This window comes from Bombina bombina, chromosome 7 (genome assembly GCF_027579735.1).
Source record: "Bombina bombina isolate aBomBom1 chromosome 7, aBomBom1.pri, whole genome shotgun sequence".
Classification (NCBI taxonomy): domain Eukaryota; kingdom Metazoa; phylum Chordata; class Amphibia; order Anura; family Bombinatoridae; genus Bombina; species Bombina bombina.
The window spans coordinates 135,482,475-135,509,772 of NC_069505.1; the positions used below are offsets into that span (position 1 = coordinate 135,482,475).

The following is a 27,298-nucleotide window of genomic DNA, read 5'->3' on the forward strand; positions in this document are numbered from 1 at the left end:
GAAGACGCATCAGCCGACCAAGATTTCAACCAAAGCGCTCTGCGCGCCACAATAGCAAACCCAGAGTTCTTAGCCGCTAACTTAGCCAATTGCAAAGAGGCGTCTAGAGTGAAAGAATTAGCCAATTTGAGAGCATTGATTCTGTCCATAATCTCCTCATAAGGAGGAGAGTCACTATCGAGCACCTTAAGCAGTTCATCAAACCAGAAATATGCGGCAGTAGTGACAGGGACAATGCATGAAATGGGTTGTAGAAGGTAACCCTGCTGAACAAACATCTTTTTAAGCAAACCTTCTAATTTTTTATCCATAGGATCTTTGAAAGCACAACTATCCTCTATGGGAATAGTGGTGCGTTTGTTTAAAGTAGAAACCGCTCCCTCGACCTTGGGGACTGACTGCCATAAGTCCTTTCTGGGGTCGACCATAGGAAACAATTTTTTAAATATGGGGGGAGGGACGAAAGGAATACCGGGCCTTTCCCATTCTTTATTAACAATGTCCGCCACCCGCTTGGGTATAGGAAAAGCTTCTGGGAGCCCCGGCACCTCTAGGAACTTGTCCATTTTACATAGTTTCTCTGGGATGACTAAATTTTCACAATCATCCAGAGTGGATAATACCTCCTTAAGCAAAATGCGGAGATGTTCCAATTTAAATTTAAATGTAATCACATCAGATTCAGCCTGCTGAGAAATGTTCCCTAAATCAGTAATTTCTCCCTCAGACAAAACCTCCCTGGCCCCCTCAGATTGAGTTAGGGGCCCTTCAGAGATATTAATATCAGCGTCGTCATGCTCTTCAGTAACTAAAACAGAGCAGCCACGCTTACGCTGACAAGGGTTCATTTTGGCTAAAATGTTTTTGACAGAATTATCCATTACAGCCGTTAATTGTTGCATAGTAAGGAGTATTGGCGCGCTAGATGTACTAGGGGCCTCCTGAGTGGGCAAGACTCGTGTAGACGAAGGAGGGAATGATGCAGTACCATGCTTACTCCCCTCACTTGAGGAATCATCTTGGGCATCATTGTCGTTATCACATAAATCACATTTATTTAAATGAATAGGAATTCTGGCTTCCCCACATTCAGAACACAGTCTATCTGGTAGTTCAGACATGTTAAACAGGCATAAACTTGATCAGAAAGTACAAAAAACGTTTTAAAATAAAACCGTTACTGTCACTTTAAATTTTAAACTGAACACACTTTATTACTGCAATTGCGAAAAAACATGAAGGAATTGTTCAAAATTCACCAAATTTTCACCACAGCGTCTTAAAGCCTTGAAAATATTGCACACCAATTTTGGAAGCTTTAACCCTTAAAATAACGGAACCGGAGCCGTTTTAAGCTTTAAACCCCTTTACAGTCCCTGGTATCTGCTTTGCTGAGACCCAACCAAACCCAAAGGGGAATACGATACCAAATGACGCCTTCAGAAGTCTTTTATAAGTATCAGAGCTCCTCTCACATGCGACTGCATGCCATGCCTCTCAAAAACAAGTGCGCAACACCGGCGCGAAAATGAGACTCTGCCTATGCTTTGGGAAAGCCCCTAAAGAATAAGGTGTCTAAAACAGTGCCTGCCGATATTATTATATCAAAATACCCAGATAAAATGATTCCTCAAGGCTAAATATGTGTTAATAATCAATCGATTTAGCCCAGAAAAAGTCTACAGTTTAAATAAGCCCTTGTGAAGCCCTTATTTACAATCGTAATAAACATGGCTTACCGGATCCCATGGGGAAAATGACAGCTTCCAGCATTACATCGTCTTGTTAGAATGTGTCATACCTCAAGCAGCAAGGGACTGCAAACTGTTCCCCCAACTGAAGTTAATTGCTCTCAACAGTCCTGTGTGGAACAGCCATGGATTTTAGTTACGGTTGCTAAAATCATTTTCCTCATACAAACAGAATTCTTCATCTCTTTTCTGTTTCTGAGTAAATAGTACGTACCAGCACTATTTGAAAATAACAAACTCTTGATTGAATAATGAAAAACTACAGTTAAACACTAAAAAACTCTAAGCCATCTCCGTGGAGATGTTGCCTGTACAACGGCAAAGAGAATGACTGGGGTAGGCGGAGCCTAGGAGGGATCATGTGACCAGCTTTGCTGGGCTCTTTGCCATTTCCTGTTGGGGAAGAGAATATCCCACAAGTAAGGATGACGCCGTGGACCGGACACACCTATGTTGGAGAAATGCCTACAAATACACCCCTCACCACACCCACAAATCAGTTTAACGAACAGGTAATGGAACTTTACTAAAGGAAATATTATCTGCATTAACAAGTTTGTCATGACATTTAGTACAAACAACAGCTGGAGGAACAGCTACCAAAAGTTTACAGCAGATACACTTAGCTTTGGTAGCTCCAGCACCAGGCAGCGATTTTCCAGAAGTATCTTCTGACTCAGTTGCAACGTGGGACATCTTGCAATATGTAATAGAAAAAACAACATATAAAGCAAAATTAATCAAATTCCTTAGATGACAGTTTCAGGAATGGGAAAAAATGCCAGTGAACAAGCTTCTAGCAACCAGAAGCAATAAATAATGAGACTTAAATAATGTGGAGACAAAAGTGACGCCCATATTTTTTTAGCGCCAAATAAAACGCCCACATCCGGAACGCCGACACTTTTGGCGCAAAAGAACGTCAAAAATGACGCAACTTCCGGCGACACGTATGACGCCGGAAATAGAAAAAAAAAATTTGCGCCAAAAAAGTCCGCGCCAAGAATGACGCAATAAAATGAAGCATTTTCAGCCCCCGCGAGCCTAACAGCCCACAGGGAAAAGTCAAATTTTAAGGTAAGAAAAAAATGATTGATTCAAATGCATTATCCCAAATATGAAACTGACTGTCTGAAAATAAGGAATGTTGAACATCCTGAGTCAAGGCAAATAAATGTTTGAATACATATATTTAGAACTTTATAAAAAATGTGCCCAACCATAGCTTAGAGTGTCACAGAAAATAAGACTTACTTACCCCAGGACACTCATCTACATGTTGTAGAAAGCCAAACCAGTACTGAAACGAGAATCAGTAGAGGAAATGGTATATATAAGAGTATATCGTCGATCTGAAAAGGGAGGTAAGAGATGAATCTCTACGACCGATAACAGAGAACCTATGAAATAGACCCCGTAGAAGGAGATCATTGAATTCAAATAGGCAATACTCTCCTCACATCCCTCTGACATTCACTGCACGCTGAGAGGAAAACCGGGCTCCAACCTGCTGCGGAGCGCATATCAACGTAGAATCTAGCACAAACTTACTTCACCACCTCCATAGGAGGCAAAGTTTGTAAAACTGATTTGTGGGTGTGGTGAGGGGTGTATTTATAGGCATTTTGAGGTTTGGGAAACTTTGCCCCTCCTGGTAGGAATGTATATCCCATACGTCACTAGCTCATGGACTCTTGCTAATTACATGAAAGAAATACAGGAGTTTCATTGCATGTTATGGGCCTTATGTTCTGTATCCTATGACGAAAATGGTTACAAATTTGATATAATATATAATACACACAATATGATGTATTTATCCAAATACCTGTTTTTCAACCTAATATTAATGTGATTGTAAAGTTTAATGAATAAGTGCCCGGTATCTAAAAATACTCTTAAAAACAGGGGCACTTTCATTCATTAAACTTAACAGCGATCCTCCACCCGCAGCTCCTGCTGTACTTAGCAGATTGTTGACGAATCCGGCTTCTTCCAATCGTTGCATGCCCCCTTTGGCATCCAGCTCGTAAGGCACACAACAATTGGAGGAAGGCAGATTCATCATCGATCTGCTAACTACAGCAGGAGATGAGGGCACTGGATCGCTGGTCTGCTTCCCATAAAGAAAAGGTATTTTTAAAAAGATGCTTCATTGTAACATTTAATGGATGAAAGTGCCCCTGTTTTTAAGAGTGTTTTTACATACCGGGCACTTTTTTTTAATTCAACTTTACGTCTTCAGTATTGCATTATTCTTATTACCGCTGGAAAGCTGGGTCCATTTTTAAAGTGGCAGATAAACTATATTATTCCTATTTATATGCCTGTATAAAGCACAAGATAAGATTTCCTCCTTAAGATTTTATATCATATCACCCGCTCTCCTTCAATCTTAAAACTTCAAATCAAATATGGCTGCAATGGTTAAATAACCTTGGGGAACCTTGATGCGGTTCATGATCAGCGTTTGACCCTTGATACTTACATCTTTGAGTTTTTTCACCCAAGGTTTTTGAACTTTGCTGAACCCGTCCTCTGCTTCCTTAGTTTCACGGAAACCTCCTATCATCTGTTTATGATACGCTTCTTTCTGCCAATCCCGAACCTTCCCGCTGTCCTCCTCCCATAGCTGATTCCGTAGCTCGGTGTGAATTTCGCTAAGAGTGTCTGCTGCTGTGAGAAACGCATGCCAGGCTTTCTCTAGAGTCCCATACTGCGGTCCTAAATGAGAGAAGCACAGGAAGACCAAAGTAGTCGAAATGTATTCACATCTAGGGAATCTCAAAGAACATAAAACTAAAAAATTTGACTTTTCTGATTCAGTAAATAGAAGTAACTTGGAAAGTTGTTTTTTCTTCAAGGTATTATCAAATTTATATTGTTCTCTTGATGTTCTTTGTTGAAAATCATAGAGGTAGGCTGTGGAGCATGCACGTGTCTGCAGCATTATATGGAGCAGTTTTTGCAATAATAAACACTGCTACCATCTAATGCTATATAGTGACCAGCATGCTCAAGAGCATTCCCTAAGTATAACAGTACGTTAAAAAGGTTTAGTTGAACTGTGAAATGTCTACACCAGATCTCGCCACCCTTACTGATGGTGTCTCTCACAAATGATTCCAAAAATCATAAAAAATGAAGTGGGGGTTGTGTAAGGGGCGCCAAAGGCAGTCTGGCTGGATTCACAATTGAAGTGTACAAATGGCTGACTTGAAATTTAATCGATATCACTGTCATTCTATATTTAATCTACTGTATACCAGTTTATATTCTAGAGTTCACTACTAGTGTATCCGTTATATTTTTTATTGTATATACCTAATTCTGTATTAGTCGCATTAAATACCAATGAATAACTTGATGTGTGATAATAAAATAATCTGTGAAAAATAAATAAAAAAATGTGTTGAAAAGAGGCTTTATCTTAAGCAAATATGGGTGAGAAAGTATTCAAATGGTGAAAAGTACAAGGTGGATATTTTAACAGTATTTAAAATGAAGTGGCGTCAAGTTTCTTATTCTATATAACTAATTATGTGTGAGTTAAATTAGATACTATTGCATTTTGTAGAATCTCTTAATATGTACTAATTAGATGGTCTGTAATGTTAGTGGAAAACTGTATGAAAATAGTGTGCGATGGACTATTATGCAAATTGAATATTATGGAATATTATGCAAATTTAAGTTAGAAGGTGCTTGAGAAGTGAAAAAGCATAAAAACATAATGTATGCTTACCTGATAAATTCCTTTCTCCTGTAGTGTAGTCAGTCCACGGGTCATCCATTACTTATGGGATATTAACTCCTCCCCAACAGGAAGTGCAAGAGGATCACCCAAGCAGAGCTGCCATATAGCTCCTCCCCTCTACGTCATACCCAGTCATTCGACCGAAACCAAACGAGAAAGGAGAAACTATAGGGTGCAGTGGTGACTGGAATTTAATTTAAAATTTAGACCTGCCATAAAAAACAGGGCGGGCCGTGGACTGACTACACTACAGGAGAAAGGAATTTATCAGGTAAGCATAAATTATGTTTTCTCCTGTTAAGTGTAGTCAGTCCACGGGTCATCCATTACTTATGGGATACCAATACCAAAGCTAGAAGTACACGGATGACGGGAGGGAAAGGCAGGATCTTTACACAGAAGGAACCACTGCCTGAAGAACCTTTCTCCCAAAAACAGCCTCAGAAGAAGCAAAAGTGTCAAATTTGTAAAATTTGGAAAAAGTATGAAGAGAAGACCAAGTTGCAGCCTTGCAAATCTGTTCAACAGAGGCCTCATTCTTAAAGGCCCACGTGGAAGCCACAGCTCTCGTAGAATGAGCTGTAATTCTTCCAGGAGGCTGCTGTCCAGCAGTCTCATAGGCTAAACGTATTATGCTACGAAGCCAAAAAGAGAGAGAGGTAGCAGATGCTTTTTGACCTCTCCTCTGACCAGAATAAACTACAAACAGGGAAGATGTTTGGCGAAAGTCTTTAGTTGCCTGTAAATAAAATTTCAAGGCACGGACTACGTCTAGATTGTGCAGAAGTCGTTCCTTCTTTGAAGAAGGGTTAGGGCACAATGATGGAACAACAATCTCTTGATTGATATTCTTGTTAGTGACTACCTTAGGTAAGAGCCCAGGTTTAGTACGCAGAACTACCTTGTCTGAATGAAAAATCAGATAAGGAGAATCACAATGTAAAGCCGATAACTGAGACTCTACGAGCCGAGGAAATAGCCATTAGAAACAGAACTTTCCAAGATAACAGCTTGATATCAATGGAATGAAGGGGTTCAAACGGAACACCCTGTAAAACGTTAAGAACTAAGTTTAAGCTCCACGGTGGAGCAACAGACTTAAACACAGGCTTAATCCTGGCCAAAGCCTGACAAAAAGCCTGAACGTCTGGAACTTCTGACAGACGTTTGTGTAAAAGGATGGACAGAGCTGAGATCTGTCCCTTTAAAGAACTTGCAGATAAACCCTTTTCTAAACCTTCTTGTAGAAAAGACAATATCCTAGGAATCCTAACCTTACTCCATGAGTAATTCTTGGATTCGCACCAGTGTAAATATTTACGCCATATTTTATGGTAAATTTTCCTGGTAACAGGTTTCCTAGCCTGTATTAAGGTGTCAATTACTGACTCCGAAAATCCACGCTTTGATAAAATCAAGCGTTCAATCTCCATGCAGTCAGCTTCAGAGAAATTAGATTTTGATGTTTGAAAGGACCCTGAATTAGAAGGTCCTGTCTCAGAGGCAGAGACCAAGGTGGACAGGATGACATGTCCACTAGATCTGCATACCAGGTCCTGCGTGGCCACGCAGGCGCTATTAGAATCACCGATGCTTTCTCCTGTTTGATCCTGGCAATCAAACGAGGAAGCATCGGGAAGGGTGGAAACACATAAGCCATCTTGAAGGTCCAAGGTGCTGTCAAAGCATCTATCAGGACCGCTTCCGGGTCCCTGGACCTGGACCCGTAACAAGGAAGCTTGGCGTTCTGGCGAGACGCCATGAGATCCATATCTGGTTTGCCCCAACGTCGAAGTATTTGGGCAAAGACCTCCGGATGAAGTTCCCACTCCCCCGGATGAAAAGTCTGGCGACTTAGGAAATCCGCCTCCCAGTTCTCCACGCCTGGGATGTGGATCGCTGACAGGTGGCAAGAGTGAGACTCTGCCCAGCGAATTATCTTTGATACTTCCATCATCGCTAGGGAACTCCTTGTCCCTCCCTGATGGTTGATGTAAGCCACAGTCGTGATGTTGTCCGACTGAAACCTGATGAACCTCAGAGTTGCTAACTGAGGCCAAGCCAGAAGGGCATTGAGAACTGCTCTCAATTCCAGAATGTTTATTGGAAGGAGACTCTCCTCCTGAGTCCATGATCCCTGAGCCTTCAGGGAATTCCAGACAGCGCCCCAACCTAGTAGGCTGGCGTCTGTTGTTACAATTGTCCAGTCTGGCCTGCTGAAGGGCATCCCCCTGGCCAGATGTGGCCGAGAAAGCCACCATAGAAGAGAATCTCTGGTCTCTTGATCCAGATTCAGCATAGGGGACAAATCTGAGTAATCCCCATTCCACTGACTTAGCATGCACAATTGCAGCGGTCTGAGATGCAGGCGTGCAAAAGGTACTATGTCCATTGCCGCTACCATTAAGCCGATTACCTCCATGCATTGAGCCACTGACGGGTGTTGAATGGAATGAAGGACACGGCAAGCATTTAGAAGTTTTGTTAACCTGTCCTCTGTCAGGTAAATTTTCATTTCTACAGAATCTATAAGAGTCCCCAAGAAAGGAACTCTTGTGAGTGGCAATAGAGAACTCTTTTCTACGTTCACCTTCCACCCATGTGACCTTAGAAATGCCAGAACTAACTCTGTATGAGACTTGGCAGTTTGGAAATTTGACGCTTGTATCAGAATGTCGTCTAGGTACGGAGCTACCGCTATTCCTCGCGGTCTTAGTACCGCCAGAAGAGAGCCCAGGACCTTTGTAAAGATCCTTGGAGCCGTAGCTAACCCGAAGGGAAGAGCTACAAACTGATAATGCCTGTCTAGGAAGGCAAACCTTAGGTACCGGTAATGATCCCTGTGAATCGGTATGTGAAGGTACGCATCCTTTAGATCCACTGTGGTCATGTACTGACCCTTTTGGATCATGGGTAAGATTGTCCGAATAGTTTCCATTTTGAACGATGGAACTCTTAGGAATTTGTTTAGGATCTTTAAATCCAAAATTGGTCTGAAGGTTCCCTCTTTCTTGGGAACCACAAACAGATTTGAGTAAAACCCTTGTCCGTGTTCCGACCGCGGAACCGGATGGATCACTCCCATTAACAAAAGATCTTAAACACAGCGTAGAAACGCCTCTTTCTTTATCTGGTTTGTTGACAACCTTGAAAGATGAAATCTCCCTTTGGGAGGAGAAGCTTTGAAGTCCAGAAGATATCCCTGGGATATGATCTCTAACGCCCAGGGATCCTGGACATCTCTTGCCCAAGCCTGGGCGAAGAGAGAAAGTCTGCCCCCTACTAGATCCGTTGCCGGATCGGGGGCCCTCACTTCATGCTGTCTTAGGGGCGGCAGCAGGTTTTCTGGCCTGCTTGCCCTTGTTCCAGGTCTGGTTAGGTTTCCAGCCCTGTCTGTAACGAGCAACAGTTCCTTCCTGTTTTGTAGCGGAGGAAGTTGATGCTGCTCCTGCCTTGAAGTTACGAAAGGCACGAAAATTAGACTGTCTAGCCCTTGGTTTGGCTCTGTCTTGAGGCAGGGCATGTCCCTTACCTCCAGTAATGTCAGCGATAATTTCTTTCAAACCGGGCCCAAATAATGTCTGCCCTTTGAAAGGTATGTTAAGCAATTTAGATTTAGAAGTCACATCGGCTGACCAGGATTTTAGCCACAGCGCTCTGCGCGCCTGGATGGCGAATCCGGAATTCTTAGCCGTAAGCTTAGTTAAATGTACTACGGCATCAGAAATAAATGAATTAGCTAGCTTAAGGACTCTAAGCTTGTCTATGATTTCATCCAATGGAACTGAGCTAATGGTCTCCTCTAGAGACTCAAACCAAAATGCCGCCGCAGCCGTGACAGGCGCAATTCATGCGAGAGGTTGTAATATAAAACCTTGTTGAGTAAAGATTTTCTTAAGGTAACCCTCTAATTTTTTGTCCATTGGGTCTGAAAAGGCACAGCTATCCTCCACCGGGATAGTGGTACGCTTAGCCAGAGTAGAAACTGCTCCTTCCACCTTAGGGACCGTCTGCCATAAGTCCCGTGTGGTGGCGTCTATTGGAAACATTTTTTTAAATATAGGAGGGGGGGAAAAGGGTACACCTGGCCTATCCCACTCCTTGGTAATAATTTCTGTAAGTCTCTTAGGTATAGGAAAGACATCAGTACACGCCGGTACTATCCAGCCTACATAATTTCTCTGGGATTGCAACCGTGTTACAATCATTGAGAGCCGCTAATACCTCCCCTAATAATACACGGAGGTTTTCAAGCTTAAATTTAAAATTTGAAATGTCTGAGTCCAGTCTATTTGGATCAGATCCATCACCCACAGAATGAAGCTCTCCGTCTTCATGTTCTGCCACTTGTGACGCAGTATCAGACATGGCTCTAACATTATCAGCGTACTCTGTTCTCACCCCAGAGTGGTCGCGTTTACCTCTAAGTTCTGGTAATTTAGATAAAACTTCAGTCATAACATTAGCCATGTCTTGTAAAGTGATTTGTAATGGCCGCCCTGATGTACTTGGCGTCGCAATATCACGCACCTCCTGAGCGGGAGATGCAGGTACTGACACGTGAGGAGAGTTAGTCGGCATAACTTTCCCCTCGTTGTCTGGTGAAATTTTCTTAAAATGTACAGATTGACTTTTATTTAAAGTAGCATCAATGCAATTAGTACACAAATTTCTATTGGGCTCCACATTGGCTTTTGAACATATTGCACAAAGAGATTCCTCTATGTCAGACATGTTAAAACAAACTAGCAATTAGACTAGCAAGCTTGGAAAATACTTTTCAAATAAATTTGCAAGCAATATAAAAAACGTTACTGTGCCTTTAAGAAGCGCACAAAAACTGTCACAGTTGAATAACAATAAACCGGATTAGTTATAGAAACCAAATTTTCACAGTAAATGCATAAATTTAGCAAAGGATTGCACTCATTAGCAATGGATGATTAACCCTTAATATCAGAAAAACGGATAACAATTGAAAATATAAGCGTTTTTATCACAGTCAAAGCACAGTCTCACAGGTCTGCTGTGAGTGATTACCTCCCTCAAAACTAGTTTTGAAGACCCCTGAGCTCTGTAGAGACGTCCTGGATCATGCAGGGAGAATAAGGCAGACTGTGACTGAATTTCTAATGCGTAGTAAAAGCGCCAAAATAGGCCCCTCCCACTCACAATACCACAGTGAGGGAAGCTCAGTAAACTGTTTTATTTAAAAGCAAACGACAGCCATGGGGAAAATAATGCCCAAAACAATTTTTCACCAAGTACCTCAGATAATTAAACGATTTAACATGCCAGCAAACGTTTAAAATCTAATTTATGAAATGTCATTAAAAAGCCTGCTGCTAGTCGCTCACACTGCAAGTTAGGCTAAAAGTTATATGCATACAGTATTTTCCCAGTGAAGTGCCATTCCCCAGAAATACTTAAGTGTAAACATACATACATATCAGCCTGATACCAGTTGCTACTACTGCATTTAAGGCTGTACTTACATTATATCGGTATTAGCAGTATTTTCTCAGTCAATTCCATTCCTTAGAAAATAATATACTGCAACATACCTCTTTGCAGGTGAACCTGCCCGCTGTCCCCTGTTCTGAAGTTACCTCACTCCTCAGAATGGCCGAGAACAGCAAATGGATCTTAGTTACGTCCGCTAAGATCATACACAAAACTCAGGTAGATTCTTCTTCAAATGCTGCCTGAGAAAAAACAACACACTCCGGTGCCGTTTAAAATAACAAACTTTTGATTGAAGAAATAAAAACTAAGTTTAATAACCACAGTCCTCTCACACATCCTATTAGTTGGGTGCAAGAGAATGACTGGGTATGACGTAGAGGGGAGGAGCTATATGGCAGCTCTGCTTGGGTGATCCTCTTGCACTTCCTGTTGGGGAGGAGTTAATATCCCATAAGTAATGGATGACCCGTGGACTGACTACACTTAACAGGAGAAATCTATGTTCAAGTGTTTATTTAATCAGTGTATTTAAAAGGATACTAACCCAATTTTTTTTCTTTACTGAATCAGATAGAGAATGTAATTTTAAGCAACTTTCTAATTTACTTCTAATATCAATTTTTATTCATTCTCATGCTATCTTTATTTGAAAAAGCAGGAATGTAAACTTAAAGGGACACTCAATCAAAATTAAACTTTAATTATTCAGATAGAGCATGCCATTTTAAACAACTTTCCAATTTACTTCCATTATCTAAATGTGCACAGTCTTTTTATATTTAAACTTTTTGAGTTACCAGCTCCTACTGAGCATGTGCAAGAATAAGTGTGTATGCATTTGTGAATGGCTGATGGCTGTCACATGGTACATGTATGAATTTGTGAATGGCTGATGGCTGTCACATGGTACGTGTATGAATTTGTGAATGGCTGATGGCTGTCACATGGTACAGGGGGAGTGCAAAAAGACATAACTTAAAATTGTTAGAAAGAAAATCTACTACTCATTTGAAGTTCAGACTAAGTGCTACGGCATTGTCTTGTTATCTTGCATTTGTTGATTATGCAAATCTGCTGTGTTGACTGGTCCTTTAAGAGCCAGCCCATTTTTGGTTCAGCGCCTTGGTAGTGCTTTCTGATTAGTGGCTTAATGTAGCAAACCAATCAGCAAGCTCTACCCAGGTGCGGAACCAAAAATGGGCCGGCTGCTTACATTACATTCCTGCATTTTCAACTTTAAATAGCAAGAGAACGAAGAAAAATTGATAATAGGAGAAAATTAGAAAGTTGCTTAAAATTGCATGTTCTATCTGAATCATGAAAGAAAACATTTGGGTTTAGTATCCCTTTAAGATGGGCCGACTTGGTCGCGATGAAGTATATCTGTATCTAATTGGATACTATGTGATATTGAGATAATCTATAAAAGTTTAAGGAAACTAAGTTGACTCGACACACTCAATTATACTGGAACATTAATTGATGCGATAAAAAAAAAACACGTAATTTATGTAAGAACTTACCTGATAAATTAATTTCTTTCATATTGGCAAGAGTCCATGAGCTAGTTATGTATGGGATATACAATCCTACCAGGAGGGGCAAAGTTTCCCAAACCTCAAAATGCTTAGAAATACACCCCTCACCACACCCACAATTCAGTTTAACGAATAGCCAAGCAGTGGGGTGATAAAGAAAGGAGTAGAAAGCATCAACAAAAGAAATTTGGAAATAATTGCGCTTTATACAAAAAAATCATAACCACCATAAAAAGGGTGGGCCTCATGGACTCTTGCCAATATGAAAGAAATGAATTTATCAGGTAAGTTCTTACATAAATTATGTTTTCTTTCATGTAATTGGCAAGAGTCCATAAGCTAGTGACGTATGGGATAGCAATACCCAAGATGTGGAACTCCAGGCAAGAGTGACTAGAGAGGGAGGGATAAAAATAAAAACAGCCATTTTCCGCTGAAAAAATTAATCCACAACCCAAAAAATGTGTTTATTCTCATAAATGAAAGAAAAAAAAACTTAAATCAAAAGCAGAAGAATCAAACTGAAACAGCTGCCTGAAGAACTTTTCTACCAAAAACTGCTTCTGAAGAAGCAAAAACATCAAAAACGGTAGAATTTAGTAAATGTATGCAAAGAGGACCAAGTTGCCGCTTTGCAAATCTGATCAACTGAAGCTTCAATCTTAAAGGCCCACGAAGTGGAGACTGATATAGTAGAATGAGCTGTAATTCTGAGGCGGGGCCTGACCCGACTCCAAATAAGCTTGATGAATCAAAAGTTTCAACCAAGAAGCCAAGGAAATAGCAGAAGCCTTCTGACCTTTCCTAGGACCAGAAAATAAAACAAATAGACTGGAAGTCTTCCTGAAATCTTTAGCCCAGAGGCAGAATTTTTTTACACTTTCTGCGATGAGATTTTTTTAATGGAAACATTTTCTGCAGGTTATTTTAAAATAAAATTCAATTTTAAATTAGGCAGTAACACTAAAGCACCAATTCAGTTGCAATGTGTTGATTAACTGGAGAATAAAGCAATTGTAAAAGTTTTATAATATATTGCAGCAGTTGAAAATCAGATTGCAAATTAGCCGCAGACAAAAAAATAATTGTAAAATGTCTCTTGAATAAATGTGTTTCCTTTTCTTTTTATCTAGCATAGAAATGTAGTAATAAAAAGGTGCATTGCTCATAAGAATGTCATTCAGAAAACACACCTTTGCAGACTTGGAAAAGTTAGGGGGCTGAGAGCCAGTCAACAGTGCAGAACCAGTCAATACTGCATATTTGACTTTTCACTTTAAACAGCACTTTGCTGTGGATGCGCTGTGTTAAGGAAAAACTTACACAGTGCTGCCAGAGCAAAGCTCTTTTTGAAGAGAACAGCCTGATGTGGAGCAGTGCTGCAAAGTTAAAGCAGTAACAGTTCCTGCATGTGACCTGTTCTTTCTGCAGACATACTGCATTTTTTGCGATGACATCTCAGATCACTGCGTGTTCTGCCTTGGGGATCTTTAGTAGCTTCCACATAATATTTCAAAGCTCTTACCACATCCAAAGAATTTAAGGATCTTTCCAAAGAATTCTTAGGATTAGGACACAAGGAAGGGACAACAATTTCTCTATTAATGTTGTTAGAATACACAACCTTAGGTAAAAATTGAAAAGAAGTCTGCAAAACTGCCTTATCCTGATGAAAAATCAGAAAAGGAGACTCACAAGAAAGAGCAGATAGCTCAGAAACTCTTCTAGCAGAAGAGATAGCCAAAAGGAACAACACTTTCAAGAAAGTAGTATAATCTCCAAAAAATGCATAGGCTCAAATGGAGGAGCCTGTAAAGCCTTCAGAACCAAATTAAGACTCCAAGGAGGAGAGATTGATTTAATGACAGGCTTAATACAAACTAAAGCCTGTACAAAACAGTTAATATCAGGAAGTATAGCAATCTTTCTGTGAAATAAAACAGAAAGAGCAGAGATTTGTCCCTTCAAGGAACTTGCAGACAAACCCTTATCCAAACCATCCTGAAGAAACTGTAAAATTCTAGGAATTCTAAAAGAATGCTGTTAGGTGTCCCCTTCAGGGGGTAAGTGTCAGTGCAGGCCAAAGCCTGGGGCCTAGTGTACTACCTGAGGCACATGTAGATTACCTGATAAGGGCCCCTTAGAATGACTCAGACCACGCAGCATTATGATCGAAAGCCAATTCTGTTTATTGCACAGTGCAAGCCTTTCTTATAGTGACATACAGGGTTAAGGGGATGACACGTTAGGACCGCGTCATCTTACACAGTTATACAGAGCAATTTACAAGGAAAAACTAGAACATGAGTTTCTCATAACAATATTTACAGAGTCATAACAAACTACCATCTGCAGAGACAACCAAGTGTCTAAAGCCTCTTGTTTACATTATCTTATTCTATCTTACTTCTAGGCATTAGGCCAGGGTACATTGGCAAGGCCGAATAGCTAAAGAAACTCATAACATGCATATAATTCTCACTGCATAATACCCCAGTATAATAAAGTCTATTCATTACAAAATGGCTGCGAGGAACAAGATGGCTGCGAAGAACAAGATGGCTGCCATCAGGTTCATATTACCCCTAACAAATGCCAAGAGAATTTATTAGAAGAACACCATGAAATGTAAGTCATCCAAACTCTATAATAAATCTTTCTAGAGACAGATTTACGAGCTTGTAACATAGTATTAATCACTGAGTTAAAGAAATCTCTATGACTTAGTACTAAGCGTTCAATTTCCATACCTTCAAATTTAATGATTTGAGATCCTGATGGAAAAACGGACCTTGAGACAGTAGGTCTGGCCTTAACGGAAGTGGCCAAGGCGGGCAACTGTACATCCGAACCAGATCTGCACACCAAAACCTGAGTGGCCATGCTGGAGCCACCAGCAACACAAATGATTGTTCCATGATGATTTTGGAGATCACTCTTGGAAGGAGAACTAGAGGCGGGAAAATGTAAGCAGGATGATAACACCAAGGAAGTGTAAGCGGATCCACTGCTTCCGCCTGAACATCCCTGGACAGGTATCTGAAGTTTCTTTTTTAGATGAGAGGCCATGAGATCTATCTCTGGAAGACCGCACAGCTGAACAATCTGAGAAAACATATCTGGATGGAGAGACCACTCCCCTGGATGAAAAGTCTGACGGCTGAGATAATCCGCCTCCCAATTGTCTACACCTGGGATATGCACCGCAGAGATTAGACAGGAGCTGGATTCCATCCAAGCAAGTATCCGAGATACTTCTTTCATAGCTTGGGGACTGTGAGTCCCACCCTGATGATTGACATATGCCACTGTTGTGATATTGTCTGTCTGAAAACAAATTAACGGTTCTCTCTTTAACAGAGGCCAAAACTGAAGAGCTCTGAGAATTGCATGGAGTTCTAAAATATTTATTGGTAATCTCGCCTCTTGAGATTTCCAAACCCCTTGTGCTGTCAGAGACCCCCAAACAGCTCCCCAACCTGAAAGACTCGCATCTGTTGTGATCACAGTCCAGGTTGGCTGAACAAAAGAAGCCCCTTGAACTAAACGATGGTGATCTATCCACCATGTCAGAGAGTGTCGTACATTGGGTTTTAAGGATATTAATTGCGATATCTTTGTATAATCTCTGCACCATTGGTTCAGCATACAAAGCTGTAGCGGTCTCATGTGAAAACGAGCAAAGGGGATCGTGTACGATGCTGAAGTCATGAGACCTAAAACTTCCATGCACATAGCCACTGAAGGGAATGACTGAGACTGAAGGTGCCGGCAGGCTGCAACCAATTTTAAACGTCTCTTGTCTGTTAGAGACAGAGTTATGGACACTGAATCTATCTGGAAGCCTAAAAAGGTGACCCTTGTCTGAGGAATCTAGAAACTTTTTGGTAAATTGATCCTCCAACCATGTTTCCGAAGAAACAACACTAGTTGATTCGTGTGAGATTCTGCAGAATGTAAAGACTGAGCTAGTACCAAGATATCGTCCAAATAAGACAACACCGCAATATCCTGTTCGCTGATTATAGAGAGTAGGGCACCTAGAACCTTTGAAAAGATTCTCGGAGCTGTTGCTAGGCCAAATGGAAGAGCAACAAATTGGTAATGCTTGTCTAGAAAAGAGAATCTCAGAAACTGATAATGTTCTGGATGAATCTGAATATGAAGGTATGCATCCTGCAAGTCTATTGTGGACATATAATGTTCTCGCTAAACAAAAGGCAGAATAGTCCTTAAAGTCACCATCTTGAAAGTTGGTACTCTTACATAACGATTCAAAATTTTCAGATCCAGAACTGGTCTGAATAAATTTTCCTTCTTTGGGACAATGAATAGATTTGAATAAAACCCCAAACCTTGTTCCTGAAAATGAACTGGCATGATTACTCCTGAAGACTCCAGGTCTGAAACACTTCAGGAAAGCCTGAGCTTTTACTGGATTTGCTGGGATACGTGAGAGAAAAAAAATCTTCTCACAGGAGGTCTTACTCTGAATCCCATTTGATACCCTTGAGAGACAATGCTCTGAATCCATTGATTTTGGACAGAATTTATCCAAATATCCTTGAAAAACCTTAATCTGCCCCCTACCAGCTGAGCTGGAATGAGGGGCTGACTTTGGTTTCTTAAATGGCTTGGATTTATTCCAATTTGAGGAAGGCTTCCAATTGGAAACAGATTCCTTGGGGGAAGGATTACGTTTTTGTTCCTTATTTTGATGAAAGGAACGAAAACGGTTAGAAGCCTTAGATTTACCCTTAGGTTTTTTTATCCTGAGGCAGAAAAACTCCCTTTCCCCCAGTGACAGTTGAAATAATAGAATCCAACTGAGAACCAAATAAATTATTACCTTGGAAAGAAAGATAGTAATCTAGATTTAGATGTCATATCAGCATTCCAAGATTTAAGCCACAAAGCTCTTCTAGCTAATACAGCTAAAGACATGGATCTAACATCAATTTTGAGAATATCAAAAATGGCATCACAAATAAAATGATTAGCATATTGCAGTAAGCGAATAATGCTAGATATGTCAGAATCCAATTCTTGTTGCGCTAAATTCTCCAACCAGAAAGTTGATGCAGCCGCAACATCAGCCAAAGAAATTGCAGGTCTGAGATGTTGGAGAAAACAGAATTTATGCTTACCTGATAAATTACTTTCTCCAACGGTGTATCCGGTCCACAGCGTCATCCTTACTTGTGGGAATATCTCTTCCCCAACAGGAAATGGCAAAGAGTCCCAGCAAAGCTGGCCATATAGTCCCTCCTAGGCTCCACCCACCCCAGTCATTCGACCGACGGACAGGAGGAAAAAATAGGAGAAACCATAGGGTGCCATGGTGACTGTAGTTAGAGAAAATAATTCATCAGACCTGATTAAAATACCAGGGCGGGCCGTGGACCGGACACACCGTTGGAGAAAGTAATTTATCAGGTAAGCATAAATTCTGTTTTCTCCAACATTGGTGTGTCCGGTCCACGGCGTCATCCTTACCTGTGGGAACCAATACCAAAGCTTTAGGACACAGATGAAGGGAGGGAGCAAATCAGGTTACCTTAACGGAAGGCACCACGGCTTGCAAAACCTTTCTCCCAAAAACAGCCTCCGAAGAAGCAAAAGTATCAAATTTGTAAAATTTGGCAAAAGTGTGCAGTGAAGACCAAGTCGCTGCCTTACATATCTGATCAACAGAAGCCTCGTTCTTGAAGGCCCATGTGGAAGCTACAGCCCTAGTGGAGTGAGCTGTGATTCTTTCAGGAGGCTGCCGTCCGGCAGTCTCATAAGCCAATCGGATGATGCTTTTAAGCCAAAAGGAAAGAGGTAGAAGTTGCTTTTTTGACCTCTCCTTTTACCAGAATAGACGACAAACAGAGAAGAAGTTTGTCTGAACTCTTTTGTAGCTTCTAAGTAGAATTTTAGAGCACGGACTACATCTAAATTGTGTAGCAAACGTTCCTTCTTTGAAACTGGATTCGGACACAAAGAAGGTACAACTATCTCCTGATTAATATTTTTGTTGGAAACAACCTTTGGTAGAAAACCAGGCTTAGTACGCAAAACAACCTTATCTGAATGGAACACCAGATAGGGCGGAGTACACTGTAGAGCAGATAACTCAGAAACTCTTCTAGCAGAAGAAATAGCAACCAAAAACAAAACTTTCCAAGATAACTTAATATCTATGGAATGTAAAGGTTCAAACGGAACCCCTTGAAGAACTGAAAGAACTAGATTTAAACTCCAGGGAGGAGTCAAAGGTCTGTAAACGGGCTTGATCCTAACCAAAGCCTGAACAAATGCTTGAACATCTGGCACAACTGCCAGTCGTTTGTGTAGTAAGACAGATAAAGCAGAAATCTGTCCCTTTAGAGAACTCGCAGATAATCCTTTATCCAAACCTTCTTGTAGAAAGGAAAGAATCTTAGGAATTTTTATCCTATTCCATGGGAATCCCTTGGATTCACACCAGCAGATATATCTTTTCCATATTTTATGGTAAATCTTTCTAGTTACCGGTTTTCTGGCTTGAACCAGAGTATCTATCACAGAATCTGAAAACCCACGCTTTGATAGAATCAAGCGTTCAATCTCCAAGCCGTCAGCTGGAGGGAGACCAGATTTGGATGTTCGAATGGACCCTGAACAAGAAGGTCCTGTCTCAAAGGTAGCTTCCATGGTGGAACCGATGACATATTCACCAGGTCTGCATACCAAGTCCTGCGTGGCCACGCAGGAGCTATCAAGATCACAGAGGCCCTCTCCTGTTTGATCCTGGCTACCAGCCTGGGAATGAGAGGAAACGGTGGAAACAAATAAGTTAGGTTGAAGGTCCAAGGCGCTACTAGTGCATCCACTAGAGTCGCCTTGGGATCCCTGGATCTGGACCCGTAGCAAGGAACCTTGAAGTTCTGACGAGACGCCATCAGATCCATATCTGGAATGCCCCATAGTTGTGTCAACCGGGCAAAGATCTCCGGGTGGAGTTCCCACTCCCCCGGATGGAATGTCTGACGACTCAAATAATCCGCTTCCCAGTTTTCCACACCTGGAATGTGGATCGCAGATAGGTGGCAGGAGTGATCCTCCGCCCATTGTATTATTTTGGTCACTTCTTTCATCGCCAGGGAACTCCTTGTTCCCCCCTGATGATTGATATACGCAACGGTCGTCATGTTGTCTGATTGGAATCTTATGAATCTGGCCTTTGCTAGCTGAGGCCAAGCCCTGAGAGCATTGAATATAGCTCTTAGTTCCAGAATGTTTATCGGGAGAAGAGACTCTTCCCGAGACCATAGTCCCTGAGCTTTCAGGGATTCCCAGACCGCGCCCCAGCCCACTAGACTGGCGTCGGTCGTGACGATGACCCACTCTGGTCTGCGGAAGCTCATTCCCTTGGATATGTGGTCCAGGGTTAGCCACCAACGGAGTGAATCTCTGGTCTTCTGATCTACCTGAATCACTGGAGACAAGTCTGTATAGTTCCCATTCCACTGTTTCAGCATGCACAGTTGTAATGGTCTTAGATGAATTTGCGCAAAAGGAACTATGTCCATTGCTGCAACCATCAACCCTACTACTTCCATGCACTGAGCTATGGAAGGATGTGGAACAGAATGAAGAACTTGACAAGCGCTTAGAAGTTTGACTTTCTGACATCTGTCAGAAAAATCCTCATTTCTAAGGAATCTATTGTTCCCAAGAAGGGAACTCTTGTCGACGGAGACAGAACTTTTTTCTATGTTCACCTTCCATCCGTGAGATCTGAGAAAGGCCAGAACGATGTCTGTATGAGCCTTTGCTTTTGAAAGGGACAACGCTTGTATTAGAATGTCGTCCAAGTATGGTACTACTGCAATGCCCCTCGGTCTTAGAACCGCTAGAAGGGACCCGAGTACCTTTGTGAAAATCCTTGGAGCAGTGGCTAACCCAAATGGGAGGGCCACAAACTGGTAATGTTTGTCCAGAAAGGCGAACCTTAGGAACTGATGATGTTCTTTGTGGATAGCAATATGTAGGTACGCATCCTTTAGATCCACGGTAGTCATAAATTGACCTTCCTGGATAGTAGGTAGAATCGTTCGAATGGTTTCCATTTTGAACGATGGCACCCTGAGAATTTTGTTTAGGATCTTTAAATCCAGAATTGGTCTGAAGGTTCCCTCTTTTTTGGGAACTACGAACAGATTTGAGTAAAATCCCATTCCTTGTTCCGTCATTGGAACTGGGTGTATCACTCCCATCTGTAACAGGTCTTCTACACAATGTAAGAATGCCTGTCTCTTTATTTGGTTTGAGGATAAGCGAGACATGTGGAACCTTCCCCTTGGGGGTAGTTCCTTGAATTCCAGAAGATAACCCTGAGAAACTATTTCTAGCGTCCAGGGATCCTGAACATCTCTTGCCCAAGCCTGAGCAAAGAGAGAGAGTCTGCCCCCCACTAGATCCGGTCCCGGATCAGGGGCTACTCCTTCATGCTGTTTTGTTAGCAGCGGCAGGCTTCTTGGCCTGCTTACCCTTGTTCCAGCCTTGCATCAGTTTCCAGGCTGGTTTGGTCTGTGAGGCATTACCCTCTTGCTTAGAGGATGCAGAATTAGAGGCCGGTCCGTTCCTGAAATTACGAAAGGAACGAAAATTAGACTTATTCTTGGCTTTGAAAAGCCTATCTTGTGGGAGGGCGTGGCCCTTTCCCCCAGTGATGTCTGAGATAATCTCTTTCAATTCTGGCCCAAAGAGAGTTTTACCCTTGAAGGGGATATTAAGCAATTTTGTCTTGGATGATACATCCGCTGACCAAGACTTTAGCCAAAGCGCTCTGCGCGCCACAATTGCAAACCCTGAATTTTTCGCCGCTAATCTAGCTAATTGCAAAGCGGCATCTAAAATAAAAGAGTTAGCCAACTTAAGTGCGTGAACTCTGTCCATAACCTCCTCATATGGAGTCTCTCTACTGAGCTACTTTTCTAGTTCCTCGAACCAGAACCACGCTGCTGTAGTGACAGGAACAATGCACGAAATGGGTTGAAGAAGGTAACCTTGCTGTACAAAAATCTTTTTAAGCAAACCCTCCAATTTTTTATCCATAGGATCTTTGAAAGCACAATTATCCTCGATAGGAATAGTAGTGCGCTTGTTTAGAGTAGAAACTGCCCCCTCGACCTTAGGGACTGTCTGCCATAAGTCCTTTCTGGGGTCGACCATAGGAAATAATTTCTTAAATATAGGAGGGGGAACAAAAGGTATGCCGGGCTTCTCCCACTCCTTATTCACTATGTCCGCCACCCGCTTGGGTATAGGAAAAGCGTCGGGGTGCACCGGAACCTCTAGGAACTTGTCCATCTTGCATAATTTTTCTGGAATGACCAGGTTGTCACAATCATCCAGAGTAGATAACACCTTCTTAAGCAGTGCGCGGAGATGTTCTAATTTAAATTTAAATGTCACAACATCAGGTTCAGCCTGTTGAGAAATTTTTCCTGAATCTGAAATTTCCCCATCTGACAAAACCTCCCTCATGGCCCCTACAGATTGGTGTGAGGGTATGACAGAACAATTATCATCAGCGCCCTCCTGCTCTTCATTGTTTAAAACAGAGCAATCGCGCTTTCTCTGATATGCAGGCATTTTGGATAAAATATTTGCTATGGAGTTATCCATTACAGCCGTCAATTGTTGCATGGTAATAAGCATTGGCGCGCTAGAAGTACTAGGGGCCTCCTGCGTGGGCAAAACTGGTGTAGACACAGAAGGAGATGATGTAGAACCATGTCTACTCCCTTCATCTGATGAATCATCTTGGGCAACTTCATTATCTGACAGTACTGTCCTTACTTTGTTTGGACGCTATGGCACAATTATCACATAATTTTGAAGGGGGAGACACATTGACTTTCATACATATAGAACATAGCTTATCTGAAGGCACAGACATGTTAAACAGGCTTAAACTTGTCAGTAAAGCACAAAAACCGTTTTAAAACAAAACCGGTACTGTCTCTTTAAATTTTAAACAGAGCACACTTTATTACTGAATATGTGAAAAAATATGAAGGAATTGTTCAAAATTTACCAACATTTCGCCACAGTGTCTTAAAGCATTAAAGGTATTGCACACCAATTTTCAGAGCTTTAACCCTTAAAATAACGAAACCGGAGCCGGTTACAGTTTTAACCCCAGTCCCAGCTACAGCCTTTGCTGCGACTTTACCAAGCCCAGAGGGGAATACGATACCAAATGACGCCTTCTAGGAACTTTTCCAACTATCTTCAGATCCTCACACATGCATCTGCATGTCTTGCTCTCAAAAACAACTGCGCAGTAATGGCGCGAAAATGAGGCTCAGCCTACAACTGGGAAGGCCCTTCCTGACTGGAAAAGGTGTCTAACATAGTGCCTGACGTTAAAAAACGTTCCCCAAGTTTATAAGTGTGAAATACCAGCATAAACATGTATAAAATGCCCAAATAAAGCAATCAATTTTGCCCATAAAAGTGTCTACCAGTTTTATAGCCCATATTAAGCCCTTTATTCTGCTTGAGACTAAGAAAATGGCTTACCGGTCCCCATGAGGGGAAATGACAGCCTTCCAGCATTACACAGTCTTGTTAGAAATATGGCTAGTCATACCTTCAGCAGAAAAGTCTGCTGTTTCCCCCAACTGAAGTTACTTCATCTCAACAGTCCTATGTGGAAACAGCAAAGGATTTTAGTTACTGTCTGCTAAAATCATCTTCCTCTCACAAACAGAATTCTTCATCTTTTTCTGTTTCAGAGTAAATAGTACATACCAGCACTATTTTAAAATAAACTCTTGATAGTAGAATAAAAAACTACAACTAAACACCACATACTCTTAACCATCTCCGTGGAGATGTTGCCTGTGCAACGGCAAAGAGAATGACTGGGGTGGGCGGAGCCTAGGAGGGACTATATGGCCAGCTTTGCTGGGACTCTTTGCCATTTCCTGTTGGGGAAGAGATATTCCCACAAGTAAGGATGACGCCGTGGACCGGATACACCAATGTTGGAGAAATAGCCCCATCAACTTTGGGGATTTTTCCCCAAAACTCTATAGATTTTGCTGGTAAAGGATACCATTTTTTTAAACCTTGAAGAAGGAATAAAAGAAGTACCTGGCTTATTCCATTCCTTAGAAATATCAGAATAGCCTCAGAAATAGGAAAAACCCCTGGCGAAACCACAGGAGGTTTAAAAACGGCATTTAAACGTTTATTAGACTGAACATCAAGAGGACTGGTTACCTCAATATCCAAAGTAATTAACACTTCTTTTAATAAAGAACGCATATACTCTATTTTAAATAAATAAGTAGATTTGTCAGTGTCAATGTCTGAGGAAGGATCTTCTGAATCAGATAGATCCTCATCAGAAGAGGATAAATTATTATGTTGTTGAAATTTCATCAACTGAATGAGAAATTTTAAAAGACCTTTTATGTTTATTAGAAGGTGGAAATGCAGACAAAGCCTTCTGGATAGAATCAGAAACAAATTCTTTAAAATTCATAGGTATATCATGTACATTAGAAGTTGAAGGAACTGCAACTGGCAATGTACTATTACTGATGGATACACTATCTGAATGTAAAAGTTTTATCATGACAACTATTACAAATGACATTCGGCGAAATAATTTCCACAATTTTACAACAAATGCTCTGTGGTAGAACCGATGTCAGGCAGCAATGTTCCAGCAGAAACTTCTGAGGCAGGATCAGATTGAGACATCTTACAAAATGTAAAAGAAAACATATAAAGCAAAATGATCAATTTCCTTATATGGCAGTTTCAGGAATGGGAAAAAAATGCAAATAGCATAGCCCTCTAATAGAGAAAAAGGCAAGAGGCAAACATCAATGGGGTATTGAAATAATGAAAAAATTTGGCGCCAATAATAACCGGAAATGACACACTCGGGTCACTAATGACTCAACCGTGTGTAAGGCTTCGGTGTCAACTATGACGCCGGAAATGACAAAGTTGCGTCATAGACGTATTTTTCGTGCCAAAAAATTATCCCGCCAAGGCGCAATAAAGTTTAGCATTTGACGCACCCACGGGCCTAACACCGCCCGCAATTTGCAAGAAGTACTCAATTGAAAAAAAGACTAAACCCCAGGTAAGAAAGAAATTTCTTAAAAAAATGTTTATATTGCCCAAATATGAAACTGACAGTCTGCAGAAGGAAATACATGAACCTGACTCATGGCAAATATAAGTACAATACATATATTTAGAACTTTATATAAATGCATAAAGTGCCAAACCATAGCCGAGGTGTCTTAAGTAATAAAAAAACATACTTACCAAAAGACACCCATCCACATATAGCAGATAGCCAAACCAGTACTGAAACAGTTATCAGTAGAGGTAATGGTAAATTGAGAGTATATAGTCGATCTGAAAAGGGAGTTAGGAGATGAATCTCTACGACCGATAACATAGAACCCATGAAAAAGACCCCCGTTAGGGAAATCATCGTATTCAATAGGTGATACTCCCTTCACGTCCCTCTGACATTCGCTGTACTCTGAGAGGAATCGGGCTTCAACAATGCTGAGAAGCGCATATCAACGTAGAAATCTTCGCACAAACTTACTTCACCACCTCCATAGGAGGCAAAGTTTGTAAAACTGAATTGTGGGTGTGGTGAGGGGTGTATTTATAGGCATTTTGAGGTTTGGGAAACTGCCCCTCCTGGTAGGATTGTATATTCCATACGTCACTAGCTCATGGACTCTTGCCAATTACATGAAAGAAAATCAGTTATTGATGTGATGAAAAAACAGTTAATTCTATAATCTATTCTAAATGATATATAGTGATCAAATAAAATATAGTTTAAAATTTAAAACAAATCTTAAAATAGACACAAATGTCAAGAAAATAAAATTAAATAGCCTGCAAATTAGTTTGGAAGATATTAGCCAGGGCAAAAACATAATTTATGTAAGAACTTACCTGATAAATTCATTTCTTTCATATTAGCAAGAGTCCATGAGCTAGTGACGTATGGGATATACATTCCTACCAGGAGGGGCAAAGTTTCCCAAACCTTAAAATGCCTATAAATACACCCCTCACCACACCCACAATTCAGTTTAACGAATAGCCAAGAAGTGGGGTGATAAGAAAAAAGTGCGAAAGCATATAAAATAAGGAATTGGAATAATTGTGCTTTATACAAAAAAAATCATAACCACCACAAAAAAGGGCGGGCCTCATGGACTCTTGCTAATATGAAAGAAATGAATTTATCAGGTAAGTTCTTACATAAATTATGTTTTCTTTCATGTAATTAGCAAGAGTCCATGAGCTAGTGACGTATGGGATAATGACTACCCAAGATGTGGATCTTTCCACACAAGAGTCACTAGAGAGGGAGGGATAAAATAAAGACAGCCAATTCCTGCTGAAAATAATCCACACCCAAAATAAAGTTTAATGAAAAACATAAGCAGAAGATTCAAACTGAAACCGCTGCCTGAAGTACTTTTCTACCAAAAACTGCTTCAGAAGAAGAAAATACAACAAAATGGTAAAATTTGGCAAAAGTATGCAAAGAGGACCAAGTTGCCGCTTTGCAAATCTGATCAACCGAAGCTTCATTCCTAAACGCCCAGGAAGTAGAAACTGACCTAGTAGAATGAGCTGTAATCCTATGAGGCGGAGTCTTACCCGACTCAACATAGGTAAGATGAATTAAAGATTTCAACCAAGATGCCAAAGAAATGGCAGAAGTTTTCTGGCCTTTCTAAAACCGGAAAAGATAACAAATAAACTAGAAGTCTTTACTAATGTTGTTGGAATTCACAACTTAGGTAAAAATTCAAAAGAAGTTCGCAACACCGCCTTATCCTGATGAAAAATCAGAAAAGGAGACTCACAAGAAAGAGCAGATAATTAAGAAACTCTTCTGGCAGAAGAGATGGCCAAAAGGAACAAAACTTTCCAAGAAAGTAATTTAATATCCAATGAATGCATAGGTTCAAATGGAGGAGCTTGAAGAGCCCCCAGAACCAAATTCAAACTCCAAGGAGGAGAAATTGACTTAATGACAGGCTTTATACGAACCAAAGCTTGTACAAAACAATGAATATCAGGAAGAATAGCAATCTTTCTGTGAAAAAGAACAGAAAGAGCAGAGATTTGACCATTCAAGGAACTTGCGGACAAACCCTTATCTAAACCATCCTGAAGAAACTGTAATATTCTCGGTATTCTAAAAGAATGCCAAGAAAAATGATGAGAAAGACACCAAGAAATACAAGTCTTCCAGACTCTATAATATATCTCTCTGGATACAGATTTACGAGCCTGTAACATAGTATTAATCACAGAGTCAGAGAAACCTCTTTGACCAAGAATCAAGCGTTCAATCTCCATACCTTTAAATTTAAGGATTTCAGATCCTGATGGAAAAAAGGACCTTGAGACAAAAGGTCTGGTCGTAACGGAAGAGTCCACGGTTGGCAAGAGGCCATCCGGACAAGATCCGCATACCAAAACCTGTGAGGCCATGCCGGAGCTACCAGCAGAACAAACGAGCATTCCTTCAGAATCTTGGAGATTACTCTTGGAAGAAGAACTAGAGGCAGAAAGATATAGGCAGGATGATACTTCCAAGGAAGAGATAATGCATCCACTGCCTCCGCCTGAGGATCCCGGGATCTGGACAGATACCTGGGAAGTTTCTTGTTTAGATGAGAAGCCATCAGATCTATTTCTGGAAGTTCCCACATTTGAACAATCTGAAGAAATACCTC

General features: G+C 41.0%; 1 protein-coding gene across 8 annotated transcripts in view; it reads right to left on the reverse strand.

Annotated features, from left to right (window-relative positions):
* The window catches only part of PACSIN3 (protein kinase C and casein kinase substrate in neurons 3), a 327,454-nt gene that overhangs the window by 95,533 nt on the left and 204,623 nt on the right, over positions 1 to 27,298 (reverse strand). For all 8 annotated transcript variants that reach the window (XM_053720325.1, XM_053720322.1, XM_053720329.1 and 5 more), the window contains exon 4: positions 4,240 to 4,475. In XM_053720325.1, coding sequence (XP_053576300.1) covers positions 4,240 to 4,475 — 236 coding nt within the window. The remainder of the gene's footprint in view (positions 1 to 4,239; positions 4,476 to 27,298) is intronic.